This window comes from Emydura macquarii, unplaced genomic scaffold, assembly GCF_026122565.2.
Source record: "Emydura macquarii macquarii isolate MOO-44397 ecotype Brisbane River unplaced genomic scaffold, CSIRO-AGI_Emac_v2 contig_2205, whole genome shotgun sequence".
Taxonomy (NCBI): domain Eukaryota; kingdom Metazoa; phylum Chordata; order Testudines; family Chelidae; genus Emydura; species Emydura macquarii.
The window spans coordinates 25391056-25413515 of NW_027132342.1; the positions used below are offsets into that span (position 1 = coordinate 25391056).

A 22460-nucleotide genomic window follows, 5' to 3' on the forward strand; every position below is an offset into this window, starting at 1 on the left:
ATGAAGGGCAAACCGGTTTTCCGCACAGCAAATATCATCCTGGATCACAGCCTGCATCCGCACCTGTTATGAACGTGCCAGGGCCATGCCTCCAGCATTCCTGTCAGCCCATTCCACTAGTGCTCAGGTGTCTTCGGCAGCCTATCTGGGGTATGTACCTATTCAGGATATTTGTAGGGCTGCTACGTGGTCATCTCTGCATACCTTCACGTATCACTGTGTCATCATGGAGCATGCTCAGGACAATGTGGGTTTTGGCAGAGCAGTTCTGCAATCTTCATGGCCATGAACTCCGCCCACCTCTGGAGGTACAGCTGGTGAGTCACCTACATTCAGAACGGATGTGAGCAAGCACTCGAAGAAGAAAGAACGGTTACTTACCTTGTAACTGTTGTTCTTTGAGATGCGTTGCTCGTGTCCATTCCACAACCCACCCTCCGTCCCCTCTGTCAGAGTTCCTGCAAGAAGGAACTGAGAGGGAGGAGGCTGGCAGCGCCATATATGCGAGTGCATACACGCGCCGCTGCAGAGGGTGCTAGAGCCGGCCCTACGGGTACTGCTAAGGGAAAAACTTCCGGCACCAGTGCATGTGGCGCGCACACACACCTACATTCAGAATGGACACGAGCAACACCTCTCGAAGAACAACAGTTACAAGGTAAATAACCGTTCTTTCATACATTGGATGTTAGGTATGCCCTTGCCTTTTATATTGAAAGAACTAAGCTCTTCCCCGCAAGTCAACACAACTGTTTGTAACAGTAGCAGAAAGGTCCAATGGATATCACTGACTGAAAAATCTCCAGCAACTATGCAAGCAGTGCGTACATACCTAGCAGGGAATGGATATGAGCAACACATCTCAAAGAACAACAGTTACGGAAGCTTAGTAAACGTTTTTGTCTCTCTCACCAACAGAAGTTGTTCCAATAAAAGATAATGCCTCACCCACCTTGTGTGTCTCATATCCTGGGACTGACACAGCTACAGCAACACTGCATGTACAAGATGAGACATGCTGGAGAAAACTGGAGAAGGAGATTTTTTTAAGGGTTTATTAGTACTATTTTTCATTCTTTATTTCCTGGTTTCTACAAAATATTTTTAAATGGGTGTTTCCCATGTATAGTTCCGCACTTCTGCTGAACTTTCACAGCATTCTTTTTTCGTTTATCCCCTCCATCCCGCCCAGAAGCTGTAGATCTTTTAACCAAAAAGACAGTCCTTTAATAGCTCTTTTAGATTGTACAACTGTAATATTACACTGTTTTTAGAGGTTTTGAAAATATTTTTTCCTTTCAGATTCAGTTCCATCTGACAAACATTCATTTCCTTATTTTTTCCCAATTCCAAATACTTGTTTCTAATGCAGCTGAAAATAACGTGATGTGGTTTATTTCTTTGTTGACTGGCACAATCAGAGAGGTCAGCGTAGTTCAGGCAACTGTTTCTATGCATCCTGTGAGGCTTTCCTCCTCCAGTAATGACATGGTGGTTTTTAAAGATAAGTTTTTAGAGTGACCTTTTGTAACTATCTGCTAAAGAACAGCTGTTGAATTTTAACAATGATTTTTTATCTGAATTTCCTTGATTTTTGTGAGTTGATGTCAGAAACTTAATTATGTTTCAGGTTTACTTGTTAAATGGTATTTGAAAGAAGGGAAAATATTTAGTCCATGTTTATGCAGTGCTTAGCAGAAGTGAAATCCTCTGGCCTACTATAAGAATTGTGGTTCACATTTAAATAAACATTCTTACACAGGGAAACTTTCTGTTACAAATGTTTTGTTTTGTTGTTGTTGCTATTTTGACCTCTGACAAGCTTGTAATAAAGATTTGTACTTACAGTACCAAATCTTGCTTGCCTTACTTGTGTGAGCATTTCCAGTGAAGGAATCCTTCATGTTGACATATGGAGTTTACTAAAATCAGTAATCTTAATTTGATTTCGTGGAAGGAGAAAGGGAAGAGAAGGCCCAGTCTGTGTTGGCAGTTATATTCATGTAGGTTTCCTTGCATCTCTTTACCATGCCTGTAGGTTACAGCAAATTAAATTTTATATATATTTGATAGTCTGTTTGTTCTAGTCTGTTGGAGACATTCAGCATAATTGAGATCTATTACAAATTGTCACACTATTGTTTACAGGAACATTTTAAATAAAATATAAGATAATGTTTCTCTCCTGTTTGCTCTTTCTAATGAAATTTCAGCTTGGTATTTCTCAAAATGAGCACACCTTTCTGTTTTGTTTGGTTGATACACTGTGTGGTTGTAATATGGCAGGTAGGTAGGTAGGTAGTCTTTCATACACATAACCTTGTTTGTTTGCACCAAATAGACAAAAGCAGTTCTAAGTTTCTTATAGTAACTTATCATTTAAGGTGGAAAATCTGGACTGACAGGCAGGCTGGCTCTTTTTATTTTTTTGTTGAGGCTAGAATGTCAGCCCTTGTTTTTCAGACTTAACTGTGAATTTCCTCTGGTGTTTTGTAGTTAAACTATACATTTATATGCAAATTAACAATCCATCTTGAAAACAAAAGATATATTATGTGCTTGTTTACTGGAAAATATGTACAAGTCCAAGACTTAGCTATGTTCTCTGTTTATATGCACTGACATTTGAGATGTTTTCAAGTTCAGATTATAAATGTTTGCATAAAATGTGTGTTAACAAATTTAATTTATGCAGACTTCTGGAGATTGCATTGACTGTGCAGTTAAGCAAGCTGACCACCACACCACTGAAAGAGACAATTAATTGGATACAATAAATGTTCCTGTAATCAAAATAGGATCAGTATAAACATGCTGTGAATATGACAGCAATTAGAGCTCAATGACAAACATTCACACACACCCCTCCCCTCCCCCGCCCTTCATACTAGAGTAGTCATTGATCTTGAGTTGAGTCATCACAGCTTGGAATCAGGTGATAAAATTATTGCTCTAATTTAATTTAATTAAAACTAAAACTATCAATAAGGTTTGGACACATTTGGAGAACAGAGAGGCATGCAGATTCTCTTGCCCAGGGTAGTTGAGGCACTGAGTTCAGATGTGCAGAAGCTTACTTTTAATTTTTATTGATTTCCATGTGCAAAGATCAGCTTAAAAAGATAACACAGGGGCAGAATGTGTACAGTGCAAACATAACTTGCAAATCCATGTAGACTGCTTTCTTTTATTAAGCACCTCAAAACAGATATGTTTATCTCAAAACTTGGAAAAAAATTGAGGCAATGCTTTGGTGAAAAATGATAAAGAACTATAAAGAGAGAAATGTGAAGGAAGGGAATGCATATTATTCTCTCTTCGAGTGATTGCTCATATGCATTCCAATATAGGTGAGTGCGCGCCCCGTGCACGAGCCTCCGGAAGCTTTTCTGCCCCTAGCAACCCCCTGCGGGTCGGCTCCTGCGCCCCCTGGAGTGCCGCGCTCATGTCGCAGTATATAGGGACCCTGCCGACCCCGTGGCCCCCAGTTCCTTCTTTCCGCCCATGACGGTCTTTGGAACGCTGCCCCTTGCTCTTCGCAAGTAGCAATCTCCTTTACCTTAGTTGTTAGTCTACTATAGTAGTTAGTTAGTTTTTATTGTTAAAAGTTAATAGTTTAAAAAAAAAAAAAAAGTTGTTGTTTATTAGCGTTGGTAGTTAGCCCTTACGGGCTCCGCGGAGCCATGCCGGGCCCACGGGATTCAAAGCCTGCGCCGAGTGCTCTAAGGCTTTCCCGGTCAGCGACCCGCATGATCGCTGCCTCCGCTGCCTGGGAGAACTCCATAGGAAGGACAAATGTCGTATTTGTAAGTCCTTCAAACCCAGGACTCAAAAGGAGCGCGATGCCCATCTTAATGCAGTCGGCGCTTTGCCCAGTCTCCGAGCCCTCGGGGTCACCGTCGGCACTGAGTATTTCATCGGCGCACAGCGCTCCCCCGGCACCGCCAGCGGCACCGATGCGCAAGGTGCCGAAGAAAAAGAAGCGGCAGGAGGCCGTGTCTATGGACTCCCCCCTGCGACCGGTACAGCAGGGGGTACAGCAAGAGCCGACACCGGCATCTCCGCGCAGGGAGCCTCCCCTGACCCCGGGGGGTGGGGGACCTCTCCTGCAAGGGCCGTCGACGCCGGAGGCGTTTGTAGCGGCACGAGCCCTCATGGCCATGCCCACGCCTCCATCCCCCCCTCGGCCGAGGGAGTCAGGGTTGGCGTCTCGGGGCAGACCCGTGCTGGGTTACCCCGGTGGGCAGCAGAGACACGAACCATCGTCTCCCCCCAGACGGTCGAGGACGGGGGAAGCGGGAACTCCCCCTCCTCGCTCCGACCTTAGGTCGTCGAGCACCTCGGTACCGCAGCACCGGGAGTGGTCTAGAGGTTCCGAGAGCAGCCGCTCTACCTCGGGCAACAGGTCCTTGGTGTCCCGCCACCGTCCGGACAGCCAGCCGGCACCGAGGGAGGCTGACTATCCTCGATCTTCGGTGCGCACTCTCGGCACCGGTCACCCTCAAAGGACTCCCGGCACCGCTCCCCTTCTCGGCACCGATCTGGCTCGCCTGCGGAGCCGAGACACTTAGAGCATGCACGCGAGCGCCGCTCTCGATCCTCGATGCACAGCTTCCGGCACCGGTCACCGTCTCCTAGGGATGGCCAGCACCGATCCCGCTCTCGGCACCGATCTCATTCACTGGGGCATACATCGTCAGTGCGCTCGCGCGGCCAACGCTCTCTGTCTCCGGCCCCGGCGCGCCTCCCGGTGCCGCAAAAGAACAAGACATCTCGGCACCGGTCTAGATCCCCGGTCCGTGCCCGTGCAGATTCCCGGGACAGACATTCTAGACCTTCGCCGCCTGAACAGGTTTATCAGACGCCTCAAATTCCGTATGCTCTCCCTAGCCTCTATTATTCCCGCTCTGGATCCAGGGGATTGGTATGCTGCCCTCGACTTAAAGGACGCCTACTTCCATATTTCTATCCTCCCTGGGCACAGGCGTTTTCTCCGCTTTGTGGTAGCGGGTGTCCACTACCAGTTTTCGGCCCTACCCTTTGGCCTCTCCTCAGCGCCCAGGGTCTTCACAAAATGCATGGCAGTGGTAGCTGCCCACCTCCGGCGCAGAGGCGTCCAGATATTCCCCTACCTCGACGATTGGTTAATACGGGGAAGATCCAGGGTTCATGTACAGAACAGTCTAGCCCTAACCTGCGCAACATGCACCAGTTTGGGTCTGCTCATCAACGAGCAGAAGTCCACACTCACCCCAGTGCAGCGCATAGACTTTATCGGGGCCACCCTAGATGCAGTTCAAGCCAGGGCTTTCCTCCCCCTGGCTCGATTCCAGACCATGACCACCATCATTTTGGAGTTATTCAGGTTCCCCACGACGACAGCGAGGCACTGCCTTCAGCTGTTGGGACACATGGTGGCATGTACATATGTGGTGAGATTAGCTCGCCTCAAACTCAGGCCTCTCCAAGGTTGGCTGACTTCGGTGTACACCCCATCCAGACATTCACTCTCCAAGGTGGTCACCATCCCAGCCCAGGTACTAACGTCCCTCAACTGGTGGACAGACCCGAGGGAGGTACTACGGGGGGTTCCCTTTGCGGAATTAACCCCATCTGTGATGCTGATAACGGACGCTTCCGACGTGGGCTGGGGAGCCCACATGAGCCGAGACTTCAACGCGCAGGGTCTATGGTCGCCTCACGAACTACACCTCCACATCAATGTCAGAGAGCTACGAGCAGTCCGTCTCACCTGCAAGGTCTTCCTCAGGTTCCTAACGGGCAGAGTAGTGCATGTCCTCACGGACAATACAGCAGCCATGTTTTATATAAACAGGCAGGGGGGGCACGCTCCTCCGCTCTGTGCCAGGAAGCCATACAGCTATGGGACCTTGCGGTGAGGCACGATTTTCACCTCTCTGCCTCTCACCTCCCAGGGGTCAGGAACGACGAGGCAGACCGCCTCAGCAGGTCGTTCTTACCCCGCCACGATTGGTCGCTCCACGGGGAGGTGGCGTCTTTTCTCTTCCGCAAGTGGGGTACTCCCCAACTAGACCTGTTTGCCTCTGTGTGGAACAAGAAGTGCCCGAGGTTCTGCTCACTCCGGGGACGCGAGCAGGGCTCCCTCTTGGACACCTTCCTAATAGACTGGACGGGGCCTCTGATGTATGCGTTTCCCCCCCGTCCCATTACTCCCCAGAGTGCTCTTGAAAGTCAAGAGAGACAAAGCGAATGTTATCCTCATTGCACCAGCCTGGCCCCAGCAACACTGGTTCAGTATGCTATTGGACATGTCCATTGCCGAGCCAATACCGCTTCCGAGGCGTTACGACCTCCTCTCCCAGGACCGGGGCCGTCTTCTACACCCGGACCTGGACTCCCTCCACCTGACTGCATGGAAGCTATGTGGTTAACAGAGAGAGAGAGAGCCTGCTCAACACAAGTACAACAGGTTCTGCTAGGGAGCAGGAAGCCTTCCACTCAGGTGCTGTATAAGGCTAAATGGAAGCGCTTTACCTTTTGGGCGGAATCCCGGGGGATCTTACCCAACTCATCGCCCATACAGGCAATCCTAGAGTACCTCCTACACTTAAAGATGCAGGGTCTTGCACTAGCCTCCCTGAGGGTACACCTGGCAGCCATCTCGGCCTTCCACCGGGCGATGGAAGGGAGGTCTATCTTCTCTCATCCTATGTCCTGTAGGTTCCTGAAAGGGATAAAGAGATTATATCCGCAGGTCCGTGACCCGGTACCTCTCTGGGACCTGAACTTGGTTCTCTCCATGTTAACGGGACACCCATTTGAGCCCATGGCTACATGCCCTTTGCTAGTCCTTTCCTGGAAGGTGGCCTTCCTAGTAGCCATTACATCGGCTAGACGGGTCTCCGAGTTGAGAGCTTTGACCTCGGAGCCCCCTTATACTGTCTTCTATAAAGACAAAGTGAGGCTGAGACCCCACCCAGCATTCTTACCTAAGGTGGTGTCTCAGTTTCACTGTAACCAAGACATTTTCCTCCCCGTGTTCTTTCCCAAATCACACGGATCGGAGGCAGAGCAGAGATGGCATTCCCTGGACGTCAGGAGGGCCCTGGCCTATTATATTGATCGTACAAGGCCATTCAGGAGGTCAACCCAACTGTTTGTCGCTGTCGCGGACAGAATGAAGGGCTTACCTGTCTCTTCGCAACGCATCTCTGCATGGATCACCGCCTGTATATGTACCTGTTACGATCAGGCGAAGGTGCCGCTTCCCGGAACTGTGACGGCACACTCGACCAGAGCCCAGGCCTCGTCAGCGGCCTTCCTGGAGCGGGTGCCACTGATGGACATCTGCAGGGCAGCGACCTGGTCATCAGTCCATACCTTCTCATCTTATTACGCCATCGTGCAACAGGCAAGAGAGGACGCGGTTGTCGGCAGAGCTGTCCTAAGAAGGGCTACTCGACAGTGACTCCTACCCGCCTCCAAGGTATGGCTATGTAATCACCTATATTGGAATGCATATGAGCAATCACTCGAAGAGAGAAAACAAGGTTACTTACCAGTAACTGTTGTTCTTTGAGATGTGTTGCTCATATCCATTCCAAACCCACCCTCCGTCCCCGCTGTTGGAGTCGGCAGAAAGAAGGGACTGGGGGCCACGGGGTCGGCAGGGTCCCTATATACCGCGACATGAGCGCGGCACTCCAGGGGGCGCAGGAGCCGACCCGCAGGGGGTTGCTAGGGGCAGAAAAGCTTCCGGAGGCTCGTGCACGGGGCGCGCACTCACCTATATTGGAATGCATATGAGCAACACATCTCGAAGAACAACAGTTACTGGTAAGTAACCTTGTTTTATATTACTAAATTAGATCTCAGAGAGCAGAATCTGGTCAAAGAAAAGTTCACAATGGCCACCCTGAAAGCCAGTGTGTCTCTTTCCTTTAAAATGGACTGGCCGTTAGATAAACGTCTGCCGCAGATGGTCTAGGTTTACTTGGTCCTGGCTTAGCACAGCAGGGTGCATTAGATGACCTGTTGAGGCCCCTTCCAACCATACATTTCTGTGATTCTGTTGAAAGCAAGCAACAAAGGAATTACTGTATTACAGCCAGATAACAGATGATCCTAGGCATCATTGGTGCTATGGCAATCAAAGGACATTCTTCAATTAGGAATGACTGACTAACTCCTCCCATCCAAATGAAATGCCCGCAAGCTGCATGGAAACTTTTTTTAAAACACCATAACAGAGGCACAAATTAAATGTATTCCCCAAATATAAAATAATAGAGGACCATAGGTTAAACAACAGAATAAATGAGGCAGTTAGAGGCAAGAAGGCATCCTTTAAAAATCGGAAGTCAGGTCCTAATGAGGAAGATAAAAAGGAGCATGAACTCTGGGCAAATCAAGTTTAAAAGTATAATTAGGCAGGCCAAAAAAGAATGTGAAGGGCAACTAGAAAAAGAGTAAAAAATTAACAGTAATATTTTTTTAAGTACATTAGAAGCAGGAAGCCTGCCAAACAATCAGTGGAGCCACTGGATGATTGAGGTGCTGAAGGAGTTCTCCAGGAAGATAAGGCTGTTACAGAGAAACTAAATTAGTTCTTTGCATCGGTCTTCACTACAGAGGATATGAGGGAGTTTCCCACACCTGAGCCATTCATTTTAGGTGACAGAGATGTGAGAAATTGTCCCAGATTGAGGTATTGACAGAGGATGGTTTGGAACAAATTGATAAATTAAACAGTAATAGGTCACCAGGACCAGATGGTATTCAGCCAAGAGTTCTGAAGGAATTCAACTATGAATTGCAGAACTAGTAACTCTAGTATGTAATCTATCACTTAAATCAGCCTTTGTATCAGGTGATTGGGGGATTGCTAATGTAATGCTATAAGTTTTCCAGAGGCTATGCTGGTTGTTACAGGCTTGTAATTCTAACTTCTGTACCAGGCAAATTGGTTGAAACTATAGTAAAGAACAGAATTATCAGACACATTGGTGTAGCATTTTGACGCTTCCTCAACAAATCATATTCACCTATCTATTCGAATTTTTTGAAGGGATCAACAAATAAGTGGACAAGGGTGATCTGGTGGATATAGTGTACTTGGACTTTCAGAAAGCCTTTGACAAGTTCCTTCTGCAAAGGCTCTTAAGCAAAATAACTAGTAATGGGATAATAGGGAAGGTCCTCTCCTGGATCAGTAATTGATTAAAAGACAAGGAAAAAAAGATAGGTGTAAGCAGTCATTTTTCAGAATGGGGAGTGGTAAATAGCAGGGTTTCCCCAGGATCTTTACTGGGACCAGTACTGTTCAGCATATTCATAAATGATCAGGGAAAAGGGGTAAACAGTGAGGTGGCAGTGTTTGCAGATGGTACAAAACTACTCAAGATGGTTAAGTCCAAAGCTGACTGTGAAGAGTTACAAAGGAATCTCTCAAAATGGCAGATGAAATTCAACATTGATAAATGCAAATTAATGTACCAGTGGAAAACATAATCCCAGATATATATACAAAATGATGGCATCTAAATTGGCTGTTACCATTCAAGAAAGAGATCTTGGAGTCATAGTGGATTGTTCTCAGAAAACATTAGTTCAAAATGTACAGCAGCAGTCAAAAAAGGTAACAATGTTAGGCACTATTAAGAAAGGGATAGATAATAAATCAGTAAATATCATAATGCAACAATATAAATCCATTGTACACTCAAACCTTTAATACCGTGTGCCGTTCTGGTCACGCCATCTCAAAAAAGATATATTAGAATTGGAAAAGGTACAGAGAAGGGAAAAATTATTAGGCGTATGGAACATCTTCCATATGAGGACATGTTAAAAAGACTGGGATTATTCAATTTGGAAAAGAGATGGCTAAGGGGAGGGATATCATAGAGGTCTATAAAATAATGAATGGTGCGGAGAAAATGAATAAGGAAGTGCTATTTACCCCTTCACATAACAAAAGAACCAGGTATCACCCAATTAAATTAATAGGCAGCAGGTTTAAAACAAACAAAAGGAAGTACTTCTTCACACAACACACAGTCAGCCTGTGCAACTCATTGCCAGGGGATGTTGTGAAGGCTAGAAGTATAACTGGGTTCAGAAAATAATTAGTTAGTTTCATGAAGGCTAGATCCATCAATGGCTATTAGCCGAGATAGTCAGGGATGAAACCCTATTCTGTGGATGTCCCTAAGCCTCTGAATGCCAGATGCTGGGACTGGAAGACAGCAGATGGATCACTCGATGATTTCCCTATTCTGTTCATTCCTTCTGAAGCATCTGGCATTGGCCACTGTCGGAAGACAGGATACTAGGCTAGATGGACCATTGGTCTGACCCAGTATGGCTGTCCTTAAGTTTATGTAAATTGTAGCAACTACATGTGTCCAGCATGGGATAGGCAGTTCACATGGAGAGACTCCACACTTGGGGAACTTGGTCTGTCTGGGAGCAACAGCTGTGTGCAAATGTTATGAAGATGAGGGCAGTCCTTCAGAGACATGATATCCCAAAAAGTAATACGGTTCAAAACGAAGTTCATGGCACCATTGTTTGCATACATAAGCAGGGAAGCATTGTGCTCTGCCTTTTGTGTTGGGATATCTTGCAGGTGTGGGAATGGACAATGTCTCATAAGGCATTCCAAGTGATCATGAATATGGCAGAGAAAGAGAATATAGTCACTGACAGACTGAATCAATCCTTCATAGAGCCTCATGAGTCACTGACAGACTGAATCAATCCTTCATAGAGCCTCATGAGTATTTTTCCCCCTGGATGTTTCAAGCACGAATGTCTGAAAAGAAGCTCCATAATTATCTATCTATAAATTTACGGACAGTCAATAAAAAAAGTACAATTTTAACACTGTCCATAAATCTGTAAATAAATGAAAATGTCTGTAAAATTGGGTAGAAATAAAACATATTGCATTTTGACATTGATTGTCGTTATTCAGAATCACTTCTTGTATCATAAAACTACACTGACCATGCCTTTATCAATTTCCTGTTTTCTATTATTGCACATGCCCAAAGAACCCGATTGATCAATTAACTGCAGCTAAAACAATTGCATAATTCTGAATTCCTGTGCACAGAATATCGCGAGTGAGTACACACTTTTGTGACATTATTGTATGGTTTATGGTATTTTTAGGGATGTCAGTAAAAAGTTTACTGTGTTTAAAAAAAACAAAAAACAAACTACTTCATGTCAGTAAAAACTAAAATGTAAGGTTGGAACCGTGTCCACACAACATACAAAATTAATATTGGATATTGTAGACTCGGTGCTCCACATGTTCAGGAAGGTCAGACTCTCCCATCCCCAGCAGTTTTGTTTTTATTTTGAGAAGTTGTGTGTTTTCAGTTGTCCAATTTTTGCATAATTTCCTTCTGAGTGTCATTTCTTTTTGCCATCTTGAGTATTGTGTTTGTTGTTGTATACAGTATTGTTGTAACCGTGTTCCTCCCAGGATACTAGAGAGACAAGGTGGGTGAGGTAATATCTTTTATTAGACCAGCTTCTGTTTGTGAGAGAGAGAAGCTTTCGAGCTTACATAAATTCGAAGAAGAGTTCTGTGTAAACTCAAAAGCTTGTCTCTCACCAAGAGAAGTTGGTCTAATGATTTCACCTCACCTACCTTGTCTCTCTGTTTGATATTGGACTAATAAACATTAACATTATAAAGGCATATGTAGACAGATAGCGATAGAGAGATATTTATATATAAAAAATTCATACTGTTGGAATTGGCCTTGTTATTGCTTCTTGTTGCAGTTTTACTCTAATTTTTCTTTTGGGACATATGTTGAGCTTTTTGCTCACCAGGAGTGAGAATCTTGCCCAAAAGAGAAGAAAGATTTATTTACCTTATAATTATTTCAGGATTCTCACTTACTCACTTACCTCCCTTTTGTGTTTGGACCTTGCCTTTTTGTGTTGTTTTATTTCTCTAAAATCTTGTTTTAATTTTTTCTCTGAAGCATATTTTTATCTTATGCTTATCATCTTGCATTGTTCTTTCTTTTTGGGAATTTTGCCACCCACACAATCAAAGGAACTGATTTGACTATTCAGACCAGCACTTAAAGTCAGCAGGGAATGGCACATGATATCTGGCTTGTTTTTGACCCTGCTACCACTGCCTTCCTAGGATCAAAAACCTTAAGATCTTTACTTTATTGATTTTTGGTAATAAATGTTGTAACAGGAAAATCTGATTCCTGGGGTTACGATAGAAATTAAAACTTTTGGTTCTTAATATTATCAGTAATTACTGGGAATAGTTTAACTGCCCATCTTCTCCTAACATCCCCACATCCTGAAGCCAACAAAAAACTCCAGTATATATTGGTTTATATATTTGTGGAGGAGCGACAATTTTTATGTTCAGTAGGTCATTCTTAATCAATTTTGTTTTCTACTAAGGAATGGTGTGTGGACAGTAAGGTTGGATAACAAAAGGTCTCAAAAATTGGTTCACTAAGCGTGTGTAAATCAGAAGTCATAAGTTAAACGATTAAAGCATTCAACATCTCTGATTCTTTAGGCCCTAATTCACAAAAGCATCCTATTTCTGGTGAGTTACAGCCCACGAAAGCTTATGCCTGCAGAAATTAAATTTGTTAGTCTTTAAAGTGCTATGGGACTCTTGTTGTTTTTGCTGTATACAGACTAACACAGCTACCCCTCAGGAACTAGTTCTGGGAGGGAAACCTCAGTACATGCTTGAAGTTAATACTTTCTTGAATTGGAGCCATAGTTTGTTACTCTGGTTGGAGAATCATCCATACAGACCAGCATTGATTTGCATGGTGATGATCCTCTGTAGATTTTTTTAAATTTTCTAATGAGATTTAATTCAGAAATTACAGTAAAATCTAAGGAAATAATCCAAGTATGTGAAGTCCATGTATTTGAATTGTTTAATGATTATTGTGTTTAAAAAGAAGAGGGCTTCATAATATAACTTTCATTTATTTTATTCCAATTTAACAGAACATTCAGCAGTTTAATTTAATTAAGCTAGTGCTATCAGCAAAGTGAAGTCATATATGAAGTATAAAACAATCAGCTGTAAACCATGCATGCTGTGTAAGAGAGAGATTCGTTTCCTGTTTGAGGGAAGTGTTAGTCACTACCTTTAGTTGGGGGTGTGCCTGATTTGGGAGGATATTGCAGTGAGCCAATTAATCCTGTAATGTGATTCATGCTTCACCATTTCCTGAAGCCTACGGCTAGATAAGCATTGTATGGTTGCTCATTAGGTACTTTTATTTATTAGGTTTTTTCAAAAATTTGAAAATATTGCTCTCTTGTAGTATCTAGATGTTAGCCAGAGTCAGATCACTCTTAATGAGTATAGACTGGTCATATTTTCATTGCCAATCTTCTGTCCTAATTACCAATATTTGTTGTGCTTTGTAATTATTGTTATTTGTATTATCATAATGCATAGAAGCCAGGGGTTCATTGTGCTTGAAACTCTATAATGTAATAGAGACAGGATGGATGGATGGATTTTTATTATCTTGCAGTTGATCACAGTAAAAATATAAATATATACCAATAAGAGAGCAACTTGCACAGACAGCCCTCCCGAGATGTTACACCAATGTAATAACTAATATGCCTATTTGACAAGGTTTGTTTTATAAAAAAGAAGTACACAAACAAACAAAAACTGTGAAGATTGCACATTGTCAGGAATTAATGGATTTTTTGTATATGTAGATTTTGGTTTCTCATTTCAAGGCTGCAAAAATTACTAAGTCTGGAGCAATATAACAAAACAATAAAAAAGCTCTGTAAATCTGTTCTCTGTGTTAGTCTTTTCTGCTCACTTTTGCCTCTAGCCTCTAGCAAACTTATATGTCAGGTTTCTTTAGATAATCCATTTGGCTCTAAATGCGCCAACTCTGTCATGTTACAAAAATGCAGTGAAATTTGATAAGGCAGACTTCAAAAACAACTCAATACCATATAGGATCATAGCAAAGAATAGAAATGTATTTATGCATATGTATAAAAAAGGCTTGTACATTAGTGTTTCATCTCTCATTTGCACAAAGCAAATACTTTTCATTTGTTATTTTACTTCCAGTCTGCATAACATTAACAGCATATATTATACCGTGTCTCTTTTTATTTGTAAATGTGTGTGTGTGTCTAAGTGTATATAATAGAAATACCTTGGCTTTTAGGGTCAGCTTGTCATGATGTTGAACTACGTAGACAAATTATTATGTGGCTTGTTTGATCTCTTTAAGTGTTCTTCAGTGAACAAAAGCACTGTTACTTATTACTGAGCAGCTTGTGGCTGCAGCTGACATGTTGTCTTGCTGATGCTAGCTGAAACTGGTGAGATGGCTGATTCAGGCTGATACTTACTCCCACAAGAGAACAAATCAGTTTCGTATGACCTATTGTGAATTACTTGGGCAGTCATACTGACATCTGTGGACTTGAAAATATAATTCTTTTTCTTGATGGCGACGGTAAGAAACCTCAGTGACCAAATCCCAAACTTCATTCTGAAATGTGAAGAAGGCATTTCATGTGTTTGCTTGGTCTGTGCCAGCATGCACTGCTGAGAAGGATACTAATACTAATGATTTGGAAAATAAATGCCTTATCTATCTGATTATGCAGCCTAGAACCCCAGATGGTAAGAATTGGGAATCTAGAGAAATTACTAATCAAAACCAACATAAATTTCTGTGCTTGATGTCTGAGGCCAGATAGTTTTGGATATTATGCATTTTCTTCCATTAATTTTCAGTCCCATAAGTTGGTCCTGCTGTGCTGCTTTTATTTTCACTTCCTGTTACCTCAATGACAGAGAAAATCTTGAGCATTGTTACTTTAAAACTCCAGTTGTGACTGCACTCATGGGAGGCACAAATGAAAGGAGCAGTTTTGAAGAAATACTGTGTCATTCTAGTATGAGAAATTGACAATGTTTGCAGCCCAGTTTGTCAGGAAGAAGATTATTCATTGCTGCCTTCTACTGCACTCTAACAGCAAGCAAAAATTTGCAAGCTGGCACATCGGGGGAAGACAAAAATGAAAGTAGGCTGGCTTTTTGTTTCTCCCCCTTCTTACTTGAGATGCTGCATGTTGTGACATAGTGGGAGTTGGAATCAGGAATTCTGCAACAAATCTTTCCATGAGGCATTGTGGTTTCTTTTGTCATTTTATTAATAATATGTAATATTTTTGAGCATCAGTAATGTCTTCTGCATTGTATAAAACAGAGAAAATCCCTGCCCCCATTCTAGGCTTGTAATCTACGTATACATATAGAGTATGATTCAGACAAAAAGTACACAGGATGATCAGAAGATAATTTAGCATAACAGTGCATCTTTTAAAAATTAAATAGCACATTCTTATCTGTAGATCTTAAAGCAGTCCAAGTAGCTGTGTAAACTTTATTATCCCAGTTTTACAGATGGGATAGCTGAAGCCTATGACAAGACTTGTTTAAAGTTGCATGGTGAATTGGTATGTCAGAAATATAACCCAACTCTTATGACTGCCAACCCCATGCTTAAAAACAGTTTAAAAATGCATCTTTGGTAGATTAAAGTCAATATACTTTATGGAAATGTGTACTTTTGTGGCAGGATTTCAATGTTGGGAAGGAAGCCTGATCCACCAGGTGAAAGGGGGGAGATTTTCCAGTGTAAAGTGCAACATAGAAGAAGGCTCACAGATCCAGTTAAGAGGATACAAAAGGAGGATAGTTGGGACATTTGCACTGAGCAGGGACAGGGGGAACAGAGATGAGGACATCAGTGAAGAAGGGAGTAGAGTTGTGTAGAACTGAATGTAAGAAGTAAAAGTTTGAGAAGGAAGGCAAGACGGAGAAGGAAGTGTCATGATTGAATGGCATATGAGGAAGTTGTATGCAGTGTTGTTGTAGCTGTGTTGGTCTCAGGGTATTAGAGAAAACGTGGGTGAGGTGATATCTTTTATTGGACCAGTTTCTGTAGGTGAGAGAGAGACAAGTTTTTGAGCTTGGACAGAGCTCTTTAAAAAGCTCTGTGTAAGCTCGAAAGCTCTCGTCTCTCACCAACAGAAGCTTGTCCAATAAAAGTTTATTACTTCACGCCTTGTTCCTCTAATATGAGGAAGTTGATATTCAGAGCAGTACTTTGGAATGACTGAAGGGAACACAAGAAGGGAAAGCCAGAGAGGATTTTTTTTCTTTTTTTTTTTCTAACTTGTTTGACACTATAGGAGCTGTAGTTTTTATGTTGCCTAACTGGAATGCTGCACTTAAATCATCATTGCAGGTACACCAAGTAGGATCAGAACAAGTTTTTCAGCTTCAAACACCCCAAAGCAAGGTATTCTGGAATAACCTGGGCAAATGTACAAATCTACAGCAACTTGTGAGTTTTTAACATTATTGAGAGTCAGGTCAGAGAAGAAGCTTGGCATGAGGAACTCAAGTGTTTAGGAGTTTTTACTCCAGACTAGGTACAGTTGGAACAAATGTAATTTTGGTGCCCTAGCAAATATTAAAAGTATCACAGCAACCACACCTGTATTTCCCCTCATGGGGAGCACACACGCAGGTATCCAGCTCCCTGACTGTTGCCTCTCCTGGGTGGAGACATGCGTCCCGCTCTCTTCCGACTGGGATATTTCTGGGCTGTACAGTCCCCTGCCTATACTGTGTAATCCCTAACAGAGAGAGGCTGCCCAAGCAGAACCTGCTTACTGTCTCTTTAGAGATGGGTTAACACATGTAATTGCTATAGTTATGAGGTATCACATAGCACTTCCTTTGCAACTCTTCTTTATTTTTAAGATAAAAAGCATCAGAGAAAATGTATTAAAAACAATAAAAGAAACTACATATCCTAATAAATTTACTAGTTACCTCCTACCCTAACAGATTCTGGCAGGAGCAGTCCTTCAAAACCCCCACCCAAGGGGGGAATTCGCTGTGGTTACCAGTTCATCTCAGCTTCAGCTCAGAAATAGCACCCCCATAACATGTTTAGTCCACTTTTTATTCAGTTCGGGGGTTTTTATCTGGAATTTCCAGGAGCAGGTGATTAGTAGACAATGGGTTTTCCTTCCTAGGACACAGCTTGACAAGGGAGGATTTGAAGTGGGTCATTTGCATTCTTCAGGTACTTCTGGGAAATCCACTTTACAGGTATTGTTCCAAAAGTCCTTTGAAGTTCCTAATACCTTCCAGAGATTGCATTAGTCGGTTTCCTAGAGAAGTTACCTATGTATAGTTCCATACTACGTACACAATTGTATTTTAATACAATGGACCCAAAGATGTTAAACTTCATTCAGTAAAGTTTACTTAATTCAGTAAAGTTCATTCCGAGTATTGCAGGATATTGTCAGTATATCATAGTCTACATTTGATTATTGTTAAGATTCTATTCCATTGTTAAAGCATGATTGAGAATACACACAATGCATGAGGAGAGGAAATGCAAGTTAAGCAATGCGAAGGGAAAAAAAAACCTTCTTGTGTACCTTTTGTGAAACCACTGGTATGTAGCATGTTCTGGAGATAAATTCAAAGAAGGATGTGTAAAGCAGAACGCTATGTTGCACATGTGCATGTAAACACACACACTAGTTGGCTAGCATTTTACCATCTAGCAAACTTAAGTAACACATCTTTTGGGAATCACTCAGTTTTTTCTTTAAAAGTACAGTCACTCTGTAGTGAACACATTTTTTCTCTGTTCATGGGCAGCCAATGCTTCTGAATTTATTATTTAGAGAGAGAGCCTCATAATTTAAGATGTTTTCAACTTGATCATTTAAAACAAAATTAGACTAAACACTACTTGTCTATAATAATACCATCAGTGGGGCCTCAGCTTGACACCAAACCAGGCTACCTATATTTGTTTGAGTGCTGCAGGAAAATAGAATTAAACTGAATTTACAAAAAGGTCAAAGTAATTTAACTTGAACTGTTAAAGTAATACAAGGCTGAAAACTAAGAAGAATTGCTGCAAGATCATAACTTAGTACTTCTTTATATAAAAAACTATTGCAAATATAGCAGATCTGTTCTTAACAGCCGACCTGTTTCAAAACCTGGCTTATTGGCAAGTATGACTTGTTCAGTGATAAGATATCCTTAAGGACAGTTATGGAAGAATCCTAATTGAAAAATTATCTTCGAACAGCAATAGCTGGCATACAAATTGGAGTTAGTTAAAGGTGATGTGCAAGGAAAATGCCATTTCTTTAACATTCTAAAAGACTTTTCATTTTATATACAGCATTCATAATCTACATAGTCTCTGAAATCTAAAATTTTGAATACAGTAGTATCACTGGGTGTCTGGGAGTTAGAAAGGAATTTATTGAGGATCTCTCTGTGCTCCCTGTGTAGATGGGGTCATCTATTACCTCCTTTTAAAGTAGTTTAAAGACAGATGAATATTGCTTTAAAAACAAACAAACAAATAAATGCACTCATTTATTCAGCCTGGAATGGGATGTCTAATTCTGGTTGCCGTACTTTTACAATTATAGCAAAAGCTTAAAAGATTAAGAGAGAGGATGTGAAATAGGTTACAGATAGAATGGAACTTGTATGACAGGAGATGAATAAAACTATTTTAACGTTGTATAATGGAGATAAATTCAAGGAATTTAACTGAGGTATTTGGAATTATAAAGAACATAGGGAAAATCATCAGTCCCCCTGTCATTCATAAAAGAAGACGGATGCAGTTAAAATTAAAGAAGTGAAGCAAATATTAAGGCATTGATTATTTAGCATCCTGTTCGTGTAGCTATTGATCTTTCCATACATCATTTAAAAGCTGCTACAGCGATTCTATCAAGTCAATCATTACATCTCCCTCATCCCAGAAGAAAAAGAAATATGATTTTTTTTGCTTTTGAAAATTTAACATATTGAGTAGGAATTTACTTTTATTTACTATATGACATCACAAGGTGCAAGTGTTAACAAAATAATGTATCCTTAACAGATTATGATTTTTTTTTTAAAAACAGAACAAAATAAAAGTATTTTCATTCTCCCCTATCTTAGAATTGTTTACTTACATATTGGGTACAGATTTCATTACACAAAATCTATGTATAGATAAAAAGCCACAGTCCAAAATAAAAAAGCATATTTTTGTTCACTTTTGTGTTTTCTTTTAGAAAAAATTGCTGTTTAGGGACTTATATGTATAAGGTAGGTCGATTTTGTTTCCTTTGTTTTTTTAATGTTAGGATCAGTCTTTAGCCTTTACATGAGTACTTACTTATAAACCCACACTACATGTTTTATGTATTGGGAGCACACTGTACTCCAATTTAAAGTTCACAGCTCAATAAGGTGCATTGAGACCAAGAGTCACATAGCTCCTGGTAAATAAAAGGGGAAAAATAATTTTAAAAAAGTTCTCTCTAGGTGTGTTTTTGTAACTACTGAAATATTTTGTCTTCCGTTCTTACAATCCCTCAGTAGTTGTTAACCTTTTTTGGTCCTCTGACCCAAAATTAGTCAAATAATCATTCCACAATCCTTGACAGCTACAAAATACAGTAAGATTTGTGCCCTAGTTAAAAAAAACAACTATCAGTTATTAGTGGGTGCTCGGGTTTGTGATTTGAGCTGAGGGAAGGTTTTTGGACAAATAGTTTATTTGCTGAAAAATGCAATTTCAGTGGACCTGAAACTATTCAGAAATTTGATATGACTTCACTGAATAGTTTCGGTGCAAAACAAGCCAAATGCGCAAAAACCACCAAACCAAACAAAACCCGCCTCCTTTCAGTCTAGATCACAAGGAGACTTTGGTACCATTCACAAAATGGGATGGTGGTGGTATCCTCCTTGTAACTTTTAGCTCAGTGATTGAACAGTTGCCCAGGAAATGGGAGAGGTCTCTGGGGGAGGTATCTCTCCTGTCCCCCTTATAACTTCTAGCAGTTGAGACAGTTCTGCTTGGTCTGCTTAGTAGTCATTGAGCCAGAGAGAGAATGACTATAGGCAGGTGATTAGGGCATTCTCCTGGGAGGGTAGAGGCTGTGTTCAGCTCCCTTCTCTCTATAAGGTGTGGCAGGGGAAAAATTGAATCCAGGTCTCTCCATCCTGGGTGAATGCCCTAACCACTAGGCTAAAAGTTAGAAGGCACCATCTTCTTGTTTTGTGCATTAAGTCCTTAAAAATGCCTGGAAACAATATTTTTGGGACCTGACACACTTTTTTGATTTGCCAAAAATTCTGAAAAATTTCAGATTTGGTTTGAACAGAACTGAATTGCGGCATAGGGGGGAGGGGTGTTGTTTTTTTGGAACTGCAAGTGAATTAAAAAATAAGTCTTTCACCCAGCTCTACATGTGAATGCTAATGAGACAATTTCTGGGGGTTGGGAAGTGTTGTGAGAGATCCTGGAATCTGGCAGTATGGTGGGATGTCTGCTCCTTTCCCACACAAATCTTAGTTCTGTGGGTTTGGCAGTGCTGCTTCAAGGCTGCATAACTAGCTGTGAAGCACCACTTTCTGTGCTCCAAAAATGAGCGCTATGTAGGAAGGGATGGAGGGAAGGGAGAGAGCTTCTCTTGGTTAGGTGACTGTAGAGCAGCAATAGCAAGCATGAGAGAGCTGCTTCCCTCCCCGGAATAAACTCCTGCTGGATTTTAAGGACTGCAGCAGTTTTTCTCTCTTTCTTGGCTGGTAGAATGTAACAAAGTGAGAATGCACCAGCACCAACCTTTGAGTTGTGGCCCACCACTTGAGAAACTCTGGTCTACAGTTTATTAAGATAATTGCTGTCCAACCAGCATCACTGAATAGGGAACAACCATAAGAGAGCACTGAATATAGTAATTTTCAGCCTTACTTTCATAAAGTCTGTAGATAATTCAAAATAATCTGACTACCTGCCACTATTAACCAGTACGACATATGATCTATTGAATGATTACTTGACTTTCTGAAAAACCTAAATTCACTGAATATAATGCTTGTGGAAGATGACATTTTGAAAGCATGGGAAAATTTAAATTCATGAAAATCTTCTTCTCTGGGTAAGATCATTGGTAAATCTTGGCTTGTTTAAGATCTAGTGCCAGGAAGGTATGTGAATCCGAGTGTCTCACCATGCACCCCAAGTTGAGCTATTTGTACAGTGCTATACAGAAGAACAGAAAAATTGTATTGACCCTTATCACCAGAAACTAGCAGAAGATTTTATTACCATTATTGCGATTTTCATGAGTACTGATACACATGTAGATTAGTAATGAAATTATCCAGCATCTTTTAAAAACCTAATCATATTTAATTTAATAATTTACCAGAGTAGTTCATTACATGGGCTGATCTACACATCATGTAAAGCTTATTTTTTTTCTAAATTTAATTATATACACAAAGCTGTTAAGAAATGTATTTAAATTGTTGTTTCATGCATCATGGGCATGTATTGAACTCTGCACCTTCAACATTGCAGTATGGACATCTACCACTTAAACTACTGGACTGTGTTAGCTGGCAGCAGTAATAGGCTGTTATCCCAGAGGGGGAAATGGTGGACACTTAATGTCATGTGCTGAGTTCAGGAGGTGGTTGGGGAAACCCAGCCAAGCTCTCTTCTCCCCTCTGTCCTGGAAGATTTGCCCTATGTTATGCTCCTGGAGAAGCAAGAAAGAGAGAATGAAATGCTTGGGCCATATGCTGGGTCCTGGATATGTGGTCAGAGGTTAGGAGAGACCTCTGTCTAGTCCTTTGACCTGTCTTCCCCACCCCGGTGCTCCAGTAGCTCCCATACATTCCCAGTACAGTGTGTAATGCTATGGCTGCAGCTGCTGCTTGGTGGCCACCTGAAGCCTTCTCTTTAGAGTGTTGGGATCTGGTTATTATTTTTGCATGCTGCCAAAGTCTTCCTGAGGAATACAAATATCAGTAAGGAAATACACTTTTTTTTTTAAATTAAATCACCAACTGAAGGGTTTCATTGTTGCTGATTTTTCAGTGTCCCTCTGCAAACAATGGAAGCATTAGACCTTCTCAAAAAGAAGTCACAAGAATCTTTCATTATGTCAAGTGTTAAGTTACCTAAGTATAGGAGGAGTCACTAGCAGTTCCCACTATAATTTCTGTGTTATAAAGTTCTTCCATGCTCCCAAAAAGCCAACATAAACAGTGTTTCAATTGCCAATGATTTTTAAATTATTGAATATCAAAGTCAAAAATGATTAAAGAACTGCGAAGCCACCATCTTGATGTTTTGTTGAACTGAACCTTGAAATACTGGTTAACATTTCAGTCATATCCTTCTTTCAGATGCTTAGCAACACTTCCTTTGTTACGAACTGTGTGCCTAATTGGACATTTCTGTTCAAAATATCAAATACATTCATTTTGAGTTTTCCAACTATGTCATGAAGTTGGGGTTGGGCATAATCCTCAGTCACTACAAAAATCTAGA

General features: G+C 41.6%; 1 protein-coding gene across 3 annotated transcripts in view; it reads left to right on the forward strand.

Annotated features, from left to right (window-relative positions):
• Positions 1 to 22460, forward strand: part of CDK17 (cyclin dependent kinase 17) — a 188281-nt gene that overhangs the window by 137647 nt on the left and 28174 nt on the right. The window contains exon 3 of one of the 3 annotated variants that reach the window (XM_067559772.1): positions 19183 to 19216. The exons of the other annotated variants lie outside the window; for them this stretch is intronic. Coding sequence (XP_067415873.1) covers positions 19183 to 19216 — 34 coding nt within the window. The remainder of the gene's footprint in view (positions 1 to 19182; positions 19217 to 22460) is intronic. 3 annotated transcript variants of the gene reach the window in all.